This window comes from Vulpes lagopus, chromosome 9 (genome assembly GCF_018345385.1).
Source record: "Vulpes lagopus strain Blue_001 chromosome 9, ASM1834538v1, whole genome shotgun sequence".
Classification (NCBI taxonomy): domain Eukaryota; kingdom Metazoa; phylum Chordata; class Mammalia; order Carnivora; family Canidae; genus Vulpes; species Vulpes lagopus.
Genome location: NC_054832.1, coordinates 51,803,546 through 51,816,990, shown reverse-complemented (window position 1 = coordinate 51,816,990; position 13,445 = coordinate 51,803,546). Strand labels below are relative to the sequence as shown.

Sequence of the window (13,445 nt, the reverse complement as noted above, 5' to 3'; positions counted from 1 at the left end):
ACCTGAGCCTAAACCAAGAGTCAGTCTCCCAACTGACTGAGCCACCCAGGCACCTCTGGTTTGTTTGTTTGTTTTTTTTAATAGTAGCCATTTTAATGGATGTGACGTAGTATCTCATTGTAATTTTGATTTGCATAATCACTAATGATTGGTAGTATTGGATATCTCTTCATGTACTTATTGGACATTTGTATATCTTCTTAAGAAAAATGTCTTTTCAAGTCTTTTTCCCATTTTTTAATCAGGCTGTTAGTTTTATTTGCTATTGAGTTTTAGGCGCTCTCTCTATATTCTGGATATTAATTCCTTATCAGAGATATGATTTCCAAATATTTTTCCCATTCTGTGAATTGACTTTTTACTCTGTTGTTAGTATATCAACACAATAGACAGACACAGATTTTTAATTTTCATGAAGTCCAATTTGTTGTTGCCTGTGACATTGGTTTATATTCAAGAAATCATTGCCAAATCCAGTGTCATGAAGCTTTTACTCTATATTTTCTTCTAAAAATTTTATGGTTTCAGGTCTTACATTTAGGTCATGGATCCATTTTAGTTCATTTTTGCATATGGTAATGGTTCAACTTCATTCTTTTGCATGTGATATCCAATTTTTCCAGCACCATTTGTTGAACACCGTCCTTCACCCATTAATTAGTCTTGGCACATTCATTGAAAATTATATGACCGTGTATGTGAGGGTTAATTTCTGGACTCTCTATTCTAGTCCATATATGTCTGTCTTTATGCCAGTACTACACTATTCTGATTATAGTAGCTTTGTAGTAAGTTTTAAAATCAGGAAATATGAGAAATCCAATTTTATTTTTATTTTTCAGAATTGGCTCTTTGTGGTCCCTTTAGATTCCATATGAATTTTAGAATGGGTTTTCTATTTCTGCAAAACATGTCATTGGGATTTTTTTTTTTTTTTTTTATGTCATTGGGATTTTGATGGGGATTCCATTAAATCTGTAGATATCTTTGAATGGTATTGACATCTTAACAATATTAAGTCTTCCAGTCTATATATATGGGATATCTTTCCATTTATTTATGTGTTCTAAAAATTTCTTTTAGAAATGTTTTGGAGTTTTCATTGCACAAATCTGTTAACCAAAAGTTAATTCCTTTAATTAAGTTAAATTAATTACATTAATTCCTACATATTTTATTTTTTGCTGCTATTGTAAACGGAAATGTTTTCTTAATTTACTTCTCAGGTTGTTCAGCGTTAGTGTATAGAAACACAACTACTTTTTGTGTGTTGATGTTGTATCCTGTTGCTTTGCTGAATTCATTTATTCTAATAGGTTTGTTTCAGGTGTGTGGAATCTCTAGGATTTTCTTTATATAAAATCATACCATCTGTGAACAGAAATAATTTTAGTTCTTTTTCAGCTTGGATGCCTTTTTTTTTTCATTGCACAATTACTTTGACTAGTACTTCTAGTAACATATTAAGTAGAAATGGAAGAAGCTGATATCTCTGTCTCATTCCTGGTTATAGAGGAAGAACTTTTAGTTTTGCTATTGAGTCTAATGTTCAATGTGGGGTTTTCATATTTGGTTTTTGTTATGCTAAGGTAGTTTCCTACTATTCCTAGTCCATAGAATGTTTTCACATGAAAAAGTATTGAATTTTGTCAAATGCCCTCTCTGTATCATTTGAGATGACCATATAGTTTTTTCCCTTCCTTGTGATAATGCAGTATGTTAGATTGACTGATTTTTGTATGTTGAACCATGTTTGCATTCCCAGAATAAATTCCAATTAGTCATGGTGTATAATCATTTTAACACACTGCTGAATTCTGTTTGCTAGCATATTGTTGAGGACTTTTGCCTCAAAATTTATATGGACTGTAAATAGCCCTTTCTAAAGTTTTTTTCTTCAAGTGTCTTTGAAGTTAGAATCTGGGTTACATGGCTTCATAAAATGAATTAGACAGTCTTCCTTTTTCTTTAGTTAGGTTTTTTGTTTGGTTGGTTTTTGTTTTGTTTTGTGGAAGATTTTGAGAAGGATCGGCATTAGTTCTACTTTAATTTGGTAGAGTTCACCAGTGAAAACATTAACCCTGGGATTTTTCTTTATCAGATATTTGGTTACTGATTCAGTCTCCTTACTAGTTACAGATCTATTCAGATTTGCTATTTTTTTCATGCTTTAGTCTTAGTAGGTTTTGTATTTCTAGGAATTTGTTCCTTTGATCTAGGTTATCCTATTTGTTGATGTACAACAGAGTTCTCTAATCCTTTCTGTTTCTGTAGAATCAGTAGTAATGTCTCTAGTTTCATTTCTGACTTAGAAATTTGAGCCTTCTTTTTTTCTTAGTCCATCTAACTAAAGATTTGTCAATTTTGCTGATCTTTTGAAGAACCAAATTTTGGTTTGATTGATTTTTCTCTCTCATTTTTTCTATTTCCTATTACATTCATCTCTGCTCTGATTTTTATTATTTCCTTCTGCTAGCTTTGGGCTCAGTTTTTCTTGTTTTTCAAGTTTCTTGAGTTGTAGTTAGGTTGTGGATTTAAAAACTCCTCTCTTTTTTTCTTCTCCTCTTTTAATAATAGTATTTGTGACTATAAATTTCCCACTTAGCATTATTTTCACTGCATCCCATAAGTTTTGATGTTGTGTTTCAGTTTTCATTCATTTCCAAGTGTTTTCTAATTCCTCTTGTTATTTTTTTCTGTGATTCATTGGTTGTTGTTTAATTTCCACAAATTTGTGAATTTTCCATTTTTTCTGTTACTGATTTCTTACTTCATCCCATTTGTCTAAAGAAGACATTTTATATCTCTATCTTTTTAAATTTATTGAGACTTAATTTGTATTCTTTCTATCATGGAGAATGTTCCATGTACACTTGAGAAGAATATGTATGCTGGTTGTAGGTTGAGTGTTCTATACATATCTGTTAGATTTAGTTGGTTTACTGTGTTTTTCAAGTTTGCTATTTCCTTACATATGTTCTATCTGGTTATTCTATCCCTTATTGAGAGAGATTTGAATTCTCCAAGTATTATTGTAGAATTGTCTATTTCTCCCTTTAATTCTGGCAAGTATTTTTTATTGAGACATAAAAATTGTCATTTTTTGCTTAATATATTTTGATGGTCTGTTACTAGATAAATGTTTATAATTTTTATATATTCTTGCTGTATTGAAATTTTCATTAATATATAAGCCTATTTTGTCCGTTATTAGTATGGCCACCTCTGCTCTCTTTTGGTTACTATTTGCATGGAATATCCTTTTCTATCCTTTGACTTTCAGCTTCGATCTTTGAATCTAAAATTAATTTCTTATAGGTAGCATATGTTAGATTATGTTTTTTCATTCTTTCTGCCACCTCTGTCTTTGATTGGAGTGCTTACTCCATTTACATTTAAACAATTACTGATAAGGAGGGATTTATTTCTGTCATTTTGCTGTTTTCCATGTGCTTTGTAGCTTTTTTCCCCCTCATTTCCTGCATTAGTATTTTCTTTTTTGTTTAGTTGTTTTTTTGTAGTGAAACACTAAAATTCCTTTCTCATTTCTTTTAGTTGTTTTTTTTTCCTTTTGTTGTTTTCTATAACTAGTTTCCTTTTTATTTCCATGGGGATTACATTTAACATCCTAATGTTATAACTAATTCTAATTTGAATTTATGCCAACTAAACTTGAAAAACAGAAAATCTGCTTGGTATTTGCCAAGTTATTCTATCATAAAACTAATTAATAAGCAATTAATGACAGTTATCTTTCATGGCCTAACTCAAATACATCTTCTATGTTGAAAACTCTGACTACTCCAACACATGTTGGTCCATAGAATATACCACATAATTTAGTGTATAATCCATTTCTTCCCCTATATTGCATCTTAATTCATTCTGCTAAAATTTACTGAGGGATTACCATGTTTTAGGCACTATGCTAGATTCTGGGTATACATGTAAGTGACTTGCTCTAGAAGCAGTGATAACCTAGTGAATGGGAAAGATGAGAAATGGGAATGTAGTAATATCTTGTTATACTAAGAACACACACACTTTTCTGTGTTCATGGAGAGGAAAGTTTTAACCTTTCCTAGATTTGGGGGATAAGGATAGAGGAAGAGAGGGAATATCAGGACAATTTTCTGAGGTAATGTGATGGTATTCATGCTATTTCTCTGCTACATTAAGAATATGAATATGGGCTACCATTCTTTCTGTGTTCCATACCACACCTAACGCAAAGAAGATAGTTAACTTACTCATTCAAGAATCGTTTATTAAGCTCTAACTCCCCTGTTCACTATGCCAGGGTCTGGGGATCTCATTACAAATCTGACACAATCCTTGCGCTTGAGATGCTCTCAATGACTGATTTTTTTTTTCCTGTTGCCTACAATTTTCTGTTTGTTTGACTCTGTGTGAATCCTTTTATTGTATCCTGTGTTGGGATACAGCTGATGTATGAATAAATGGATGGATCCATAATTAGATGTAAGGTCAATATTGTGTTTTCCACATCTAATTAGAGAGATGTTCACTGATAAGCTAGCTAAGTGCTGTGCCTTACTCCTTCACTCAGCCATTTCCTGTATCCGTACAGTCTGGCTAGCAGTGCTATAAACACACTGCTTAAAAGCTAGACCCCAAAGATAAAAAAAAAAAAAATCACTACCTGACAGCCATCATGGAGGCTTACATGTTCCAACTCAAGACTTCAAAATCTATTTTTCCCTTCAGTAGCAACACACCTGAAGAGGTAACTTTTCACAAGTGCCTCACAAACCCTTGAGTAATTCTCAAGTGCAGATGATAACTTCTTTCTTTCCCATTGAAAAAAGCAAATAAAAGAACATGTTTATTTAAAAAAAGTATTTTACAGGATAATATTGAATTTAAGTCATTTATTTTTAAAAGTAAAATAATTTGTAAATTTTTGTATACTTTATTATTGGTAGTAACTTATTTTGACATATCACACAATGGTCAAGTCACAATAATGACTTGGGTGAAAATCACTATTCTAAATAGGCTAGGTCACCTTTTCAAAACTTATGCATAATTTTCAAATAAAAATTTAAGCCAATACTGATTTGGGATTTGGAAGAAGTATTTCTAAGGCAGAAATTATAGTTCAATGATGGTAGTGATGGGAATTGGAGAAAACAAAGGATATGCTGACCTATCATGTCATCTGAATCTCACAGTTTCTGAAGACTGAGTGAATGGCTTTTTGAAACATTCTTATCTACTTTGAAATATAGATGGACTCTATACCCACACATCTGTTTTCCTGAGAAGTATATACTTGATCCTTTCTTCTTTTTTTATAAATATTTTATTTATTTATTCATGAGAGAGAGAGAGAGAGAGAGAGGCAGAGACACAGGCAGAGGAAGAAGCAGGCTCCATGCCGTGAGCCCGACATGGGACTCGATCCCGGGTCTCCAGGATCAGGCCCTGGGCTGAAAGCGGTGCTAAACCACTGAGCCCCCCGGGCTGCCCCCTGTCTTTCTTCTTTTAAGAGTAGAATCTTCTCTATGTTTCTGTATATATGTTGGTAGAAGCGATGTCAGACAATGGAAAATTATGTGAGCCTCAAAGAAGTCTCAAGAAGGATGAATTTGAGAACTGATACTCAAAGATATATCTTGTATCTATGGCTTTAGTTTTATGAAAATACAGAAACAAGAAATTAACTTATCTAGCAAATTTACATTGAACTGAAACTTCTTATTCAGTGCTTCCACAGACTCTGAAAAATAAGAATAAACTTGAAGAGTAAATTTTCAAAAATACCTAGATCCACAAATACACATAATTAGAAGTGGTACCTAATGCAACTTTGTAAAAACTTAGCACAGAGGAACCATTAAGGGATGAGGAAGTTTCGGGATGAGGGAAGGGAGAGTTTTAGACAGAAAGAAGCAGAACATACCAACACACACACACCCACACACAAACCCACCCCCACACACACACACAACTTAAGGCAAAAAAAAGTATGAAAATTGCTTGGTATGATGGAAGCAAGGAATGCAAAGACAATAAGGGCAATGATCAAACTACACAGCTGGGAAAAGGCAAGTATAAGACAAATATGCATGCCACGCTATGGAGATTGGACCTTCTCTGGATGCAATGGGCATCACTTACAGCTTTTAATCAGTGAGTGAACAGGTCAGGTTTTTATTGTATAAATTGTATAAATGTATAAATATTATTTATGAAGTCCACAGAACTTGGAAAAGAGAAGAGAGAACTGAGAATAAAAGAGGGAAATTGGGCAGCCCAGGTGGCTCAGTGGTTTAGCACTGCCTTCAGCCCAGGGCCTGATCCTGGAAATCTGGGATCGAGTCCCACCTTGGGCTCCCTGCATGGAGCCTGCTTCTCCCTCTGCCTGTTTCTGCCTCTCTCTCTCTCTCTCTCTCTCTCTCTCTCTCTCTGTGTGTGTGTGTGTGTGTGTGTGTCTCATGAATAGATAAAATCTTTTATAAATAAATAAATAAAATTTATTAGGAGAGTCCAGAAGTAATTTTAAAAATGTTTGGTGGTATTGGCAATGGAAATGAGGAAAGCAAACATTAAAGAAAATTTAAGTTGATAGAATCAACATGATTTTTTAAAAATAAAATAGATGCTGTAGAGTGAGGAAGAAGATAAATTCAATAATGATTTTAATATTAATGGAATGGGAAATTGGACAAAACATCCTGGCATTCAATGAGCTTTGGAAAATAGGATGATCAACAAGTTTTAGGGAGTGAGGGGAAGAGGGCAGCAATGGTAAGTTTAGCGTAGAACATGTTGAGTTGAGGTGCCTAGGACATCCACTTGATTACCTTCAAGTCTTTCTTTTTTCTAACTCTCCCTTATCCTTGGATGATCTCATCACCATTTATGAATTAAATTACCACTTGGGGCAGCCCCAGGTGGCTCAGTGGTTTAGTGCCGCCTTCAGCCCAGCATCTGATCCTGGAGACCCAGGATCGAGTCCCACGCCGGGCTCCCTGCATGGAGCCTGCTTCTCCCTCTGCCTGTGTCTCTGCCTCTCTCTCTCTCTCTCTCTCTCTCTCTCTCTCTGTGTGTGTGTGTGTGTCTCAGGAATAAATAAATAAATAAATCTTTAAATAAATAAATAAATAACCACTTGGATACTGAGGACTCCTAGATCTATATCCTAGACAAGGTTGCTTTCTTGAGTTTCAGATTCTGTTTATTCCCTAGTTAGCTTTCTGTACTGTAAACCTCAGTTTCCTCATCTGTGAACAGGAATACTAAAATCGCCTTATAGGATTTTTGTGATAATAAATGAAGTAAAGCACGCAAAGTGCCTGGGACAAAGTAAGTGCTTAATAAATATTCATTTATGAAGAATTGTCTTACTGGGTCCCTATAAGGCTTCTCTTGTGGAGTTCTTTAATCCTCCAGTGAGCCCAAACTGAGAATCTGATTTTTTGTTTTTGCAAAGAAAGTAAATTCTTATGATCAGGAGCTGACTTCACCTCTTCTGGCCTCTTCATATCTTGGTGTTGTGCAAAAAACAAGTGTTCAGAAAATAATGGACTTATTCTTAAAGGAAGCATCACAAACAGAATTCTAGCAACTGCAGCACACTAACAGACTCTGGCTGACTGTAAAATATAGGTATGTAGTTTAGGAATTTTCGTCTATGTAGGTGGAGCTCCACACAGTGATTTCTAGAATAGCTTCAAAGCTTCTACGAAAAACAGAAGAAATCTCTCTCTCTCTCTCTCTTTTACACACACACACACACACACACACACTCTCTCTCTTCTGTCTGGGAGGCCTCATTATCGTTTTTGTTTGTTTGTTTTTAAATCCATGGAGATTTTATTTGAATAAAAAGTTCCAAAACATATTCAATATTTTATTTAATAAAAAGTTCCACTCCTCAAAAAAAGAAAAATTTGAAAGCCACCATAAGAACATTTGCATCATTACTCATTACAAGCTGTCATCTCTTTTCTGGAATGAACATTATGGGATTATTTGCACTAATTTTCAAGAGACTCCAGAGATAGCTTAGGTTTGCCATTAATTTTTCAGATTAAAAGTTATACTCTAGAAATATTGCTCTGCAACATGTATTACTGCTCATTCTCTCAACGGTCTAGAATAGGAAGGTATGAAGTGGCAGGGCTTGGCCCAGCTGGCTATGGGCCACTTCACTACATTTAAAACTACCTTAGGTCTTTGAGAGATAGTTACTTGACTGTAAACATGCTACAAAAGGACTAGAATATGACATATTCAGTCATAACAAATTTATCATCTCCTACTTAAAACAATTGAAAATTCATGAATATTTATGTTTTTTACCTTGGATTACCATGAAAAATCCTATTACTTCCATGAGAAACAAAGCAAAACTATAATTCTCTATTTCCTTCATTGAATTATGAGTAAGAAAGATCCAGCACAATGAATGAATTATTACATCACCTTCTATATCTAAAAGGTTTTATTTAACAAACATATCCACGTTGAATAAGATCATTTGGGTGAAATTGGTTGCTTGCTAATTAGTAGAAAAAAACAATACATGTTTGGACAATACATCCAACAGAATGTTGTAGAGTTCAATGCAAACTTCAGCTCGATGTCCCTTGGATTATGCTCTCTCATAAATTCTGGTAGAAGTGACGCCTTTCATGATACATTCCTAGACACACAAAAAAATTTCTTGGTCAGTCACAGGACTAAACTATGGGTTTATTTAATGTCTCCTTCAATGTTGGGAAGGAAACAGTATCACTTGAAAATATTCGTTCTGAGCCCTATATATACTTGTTATTATAATAGGGAGATATAAAGACCAAGAAAACACAAGTCCTCCCCTCCAGGAACTTTATAATCTTTAAGTTGAGTGAGAAATGCATCATACAATATGGTGTGTGCTGAGAGCAGTCATAGAATGCTTCTTGAGGCACAGCACATGTCAACTGAACTTAAAAGCTTGAAGGACAATTGCCAGAGTGAAAGCATAATCCCAGTGAATCACCTTTTTTGTTCTAGGTAAGCAAGCATGACTAACTGCTTCTTTAGATAAAATAGTGATTATAAGATGGCCTAGCAGTAGAGCCTAGAATTAAGCAACTAGACGATACTCACCACCACCAGTTTATCATCCACTCGTTTTCTCTTTATGGTAGTTGATTTTCCGTCCCACTTCTGCACCTGTACCAGGACACCTCCATCTAAGGTTATGATGCTCTGTGAACATAATTAGAAATGATTACCATTTGTATATGGTTGAGGAAAATAAAACCAAAAACATCACTTTTGAATAAAGGAATATTTTGAGGTCATTAGTCATTCTAAATTATAAGGATATATTAAAATAAAAATGGGTGTCAAAAACAATAGCATGCAAATAATGCATTATGATCAGAATATTATACAAAAACATACTTGAAATGATACTGTAAAAATGTAGATAATAAATTTATGTTGAGATGATCATCTTTTTTTTTGCTTCCACTCTTCCATAAACATTCTCTAACATTGTTATGTTATTTTAATTCACTTCACATAATTTATATATTGTGTGGCAAATAAATTATGTTAATCACTTTTTTAAAAGAATAAAGACAACTTTATAGAAAGGAGAAGATTCACCAACTAAATATCAAAGACAACATGGTTTGAATTTAGAAGTCAGGGATCTTTGACCCATAATGAATAGTTTCCCTCCTTTTATACAAAATGGCTTCTTATTGTCAGCAGTGTTTTAGAAACCATGCTATTATTCTTCTCTAATTTCTTCTTCCTCACCTTGACTTTTCTGTCATCTGCAGTAACTTCATCAAATTCCTGGCCCAGTTTGAAGGAAATCTCAGTATTTTTAAAGGTGCTTTCCGATTTAATGGTGATCACATCCCCGTTTACACTGATGATCATGTTGGGTTTGGCCATGCCAGCCACTTTCCTGGTGGCGAAGCCCACTCCTACAGGTGGGAAAAGAAAAAAAAAACTGTCAAGTTCACAATTTTCCTTCATGTGTAAAAAAGTCAGAGCTGTAGCGTATGTGTGTTTGTGTTTGTATGTGTATAGGTGGGTGAGTGTGTATAGGTGGGTATGTGCTCATAAAAGGACAAAGACACCAGTGAGTTTCTTAAAAGCCCCATTTAAACAGCTGCTGCAGATAAGTAAAGCAGGGTAATACTTAAAGAAACCCATGGTATGATTAAGTATAGGTCTATTTAAATTCCTTCCTGGTTTCAGATACAACTCCACAGGAGACACATTGGTAATTTTGGAAAAGAGATTTTATATATATAGTGACTGCACTTGCAAATCAACTGGCCATCTCAGCCATTAGGGCAGCAATGGTCATTTTACTCAATTCATGAAACTCTTGGGTCACCTCGGCCTTTCTTTTTTAGAAAACAAAAATCCATGGTCAAAGAGAATTCTCAATAGGATTTTAAAACCAACATAGAGTTACTCCACTTAAAAATATGCTGTTTGGGTGTACAAAAGTCACATTTCATCACGTTTGCTGCCAAGTCCTATTTTCTTGGCTTTTCCAAATTACTCTACTATGAAATGAAGATTTTGATTAATTTCTCCAAAAGGCAAAATGCTTTCTACATACCATCTAAGAATAAACTGTGGGAAAGGTTAAAGAGGGTCTAGTCAATTTTGAAAACTTCAAAATTTGAAGAACCACTATTTGAGTAAGTTTAAAAATCAATACTTTGATTCTCAATCACCTCAGTTGCAAATCCCTCTTTTAAAAAAGGAACTTTTTTCCTTAGGTAAGGTAAGGGGTGAACAGCTTACAGCTTAATGTAGACAGTGGGAACTTGCTGTCACTGCATATGTTATGCAGAATTTATGGCAGTCGTTAACGTGTTGAAATTCTTAACACATGTACATAAATCTAAGCTACTTCTTTGACTACAGACTATTTGTCTATACAAAGGTTAGATAGAGGTAAAAGGGAGAGAAATAGTATACCAAACAAGCGATGCTGAGGCTCTTATTTAGTTCCCTGTCTGAAAAAATGGCTGCACATGGAAAGATATATTGCTTCATCAAGGCCTGGCTCTGTTACAAAATATAACTTCAAATACATGCAGTGAGTCAGTATAATGAATGGATGCAGCATCGGGTGTAATTCCAGAATGGCTGACCTTGGGAAAAATCACATTCTCCATTTGCTTTATTCAGTCCTTCTTTGACTGATGAAAGTACTACCTGCTTACTGGTCATCTCTAGAGCAACTAATTTCAGGAGCTATCTTATTGTCTTTTCTTACTATCAGTACTTTATAATTTTAAAACACAATGGTACAAGAATTTAAATATAAATGTTAAAAAAGCATAAAGTGTTCCTAAAAATCAATAGCAAAATAGCCTCAAATCCTGACATCTCTGTATCGGCACGTACTAATTAGTTTCTTGAATCATGACTAGTTGATATTCTAGAAAGTTAGTTCTCACTGATGCTGACGTCCATAATCTATAAACAAGGAAAATAGTAGTGCTTACAGACAAGGAAAAAAATATATACTGTATGATTCAGGAAAAGGTGAAGTCTTGAGATAGATTAGAATCCTAACTAACCCCTCTAAAAACCCCTCCTCAAATTGTTACCCATTGATACAACCTTATCATACAGAGGGGTGTGAGGAGAGGGGCTTTCAAGGTAGAAGTTAAGTGAGAACCAACCTCCGGACCCTCTTGCTTCACCACAGTAATTATCCAGGGAACATTCACAAAACACACCTGCAGTGTTAGCAGACTCTAAAAGCCTGAAAGCCTCCATTATCAAAGAGAAGGTACATAATGTATATAACATTGTCCTTTGACTTACTTGGCAATCCTATGGCATCCCACGTAATTCCTAGTCAAAAAATATTTAACCCCTTAAAGCAACATATTTTCTGAAATTAAGATTTTGGCTCCCATAAAACAATCACACATTTTAACAGATTGACAGAAAATAAAATAATTAGTTAATATATGTTTACTTTAAAGCTATATTAAAAAGAGAAATATAATGCTTTCAGCTTCAAATAGAAATTTTTGAATCATGGGGAATATAGTCTTACTTATTTTAGATGCAAGAGAGAATAAATGAGAAACAGGCAAAGGGCCAAGTAAAACAAAGATACCCCAGTTTAGCAGTGAAATAAAATCTTGTCACTTCTATGGACTGTAAAAATTCCAGGTAGACCTTTTTTTTAATGTATATATTGGCTCACCATTAGTTGTGACTTTGGTCTAGAATGTTTCTACAAACAAATGATTCTCGCTTGCTACTTTTATAGCTTCTGTATAGAAAGCAGCATTTCGTATCTCACCACTAAAGCAGCCATAAGCCCCTTGTCCCCGGAGAAAAAGTTATAAATCCAGTCACCCCACAACATATTTTCTTACCCACTTCTTTCATGTAATCATCAAAGTTTTCACTGGAGCTAAGTTTCCAGGTACCCACAAAAGCATCACACATTTTATGAGCTTTTAGGATTATCTCCAAGAAGAGAAAAAAGCTGCCGTGGTCTGTAAGGTGTTATGACCTACTGGAGCCCAGATAACTTCCTTTTAAAGATGCCCAGATCATGTGATCTTAGGAATAACCAATTGGGGATAATATCAGATCATTTCCTTCATTACCAGCCTCTGCAATTTTTCCTCTGAGTCATGTTTTTAATAGAAATTTCTCAACTTTGGTTCTCCCTGGCAAATGGTCATTTGACTTAGAGTACAAATTATTTTTAAGCATTAACAACATATTTTCAACATTCCTATTTTGTCAGTTTTAATGCTCAGTGCATTCAATTTGTCCCTATTGTTTCCATACATATTTAACCCAGGGTAGAGTAGGTTAATTATCTTGGGGTGAACTTTGACCTCCTTTTCTGGAATTTCTATTATAATTACAATTACATGGTTCTTTTGAATTGAGGAACATAAGAATTACCTTACAAATTCTTCAGTAATTGCAAAGGCTCTTTGGGACAGTACTGTCTTGGGGGTTACCTGCCAATTAGAACAAAATAAATAATGGCATCTTAAAATACCTCAGGTTTCTCATTTCAAACGTTTTGCACGAATGAAAAAGAAATTGTCCATCAGGAATCTGTCAGTTTCATTAATAATGATTTAACCACACTCTTTCCATTCCCCAAATAAGGAAATAGTGTTTATTTCCATAGTATTGGGTCCTTAAAAAAAAATAGGCCCCGTTCTAAAATGTGCTCCTCATACTGAGAAAATCCATCCAGTTCCTGAACTATATTATTATATATTATTATGAGCTCGAAATCTATCCAGATCTAAATGGTGTTGCTTTACTTGAAAATGGTCAGAAGTGATAGTGGCCACACACTATCAACACTTTATTTCCTTCTTTTACATAGTGAATAACTCATGAGATTACTTTTCTAAAGTATTCCTGTCTTTCAATCTCCTCCTACCCCATTC

The 13,445-nt window shown here is 34.4% G+C and overlaps 1 protein-coding gene across 1 annotated transcript; it reads right to left on the bottom strand.

The window, feature by feature from the left end:
* Window positions 1-7,866: 7,866 nt before the first annotated feature.
* Window positions 7,867-12,554, bottom strand: FABP4 (fatty acid binding protein 4). Its single transcript, XM_041769601.1, has 4 exons — window positions 12,399-12,554; window positions 9,787-9,959; window positions 9,124-9,225; window positions 7,867-8,674 (listed from the first exon to the last, which is right to left on the bottom strand). The coding sequence occupies exons 1-4, from the start codon at window positions 12,469-12,471 to the stop codon at window positions 8,624-8,626; spliced, it is 399 nt and encodes a 132-aa protein (XP_041625535.1). The 5' UTR covers window positions 12,472-12,554; the 3' UTR covers window positions 7,867-8,623.
* Between the last annotated feature and the right edge of the window lie 891 nt (window positions 12,555-13,445).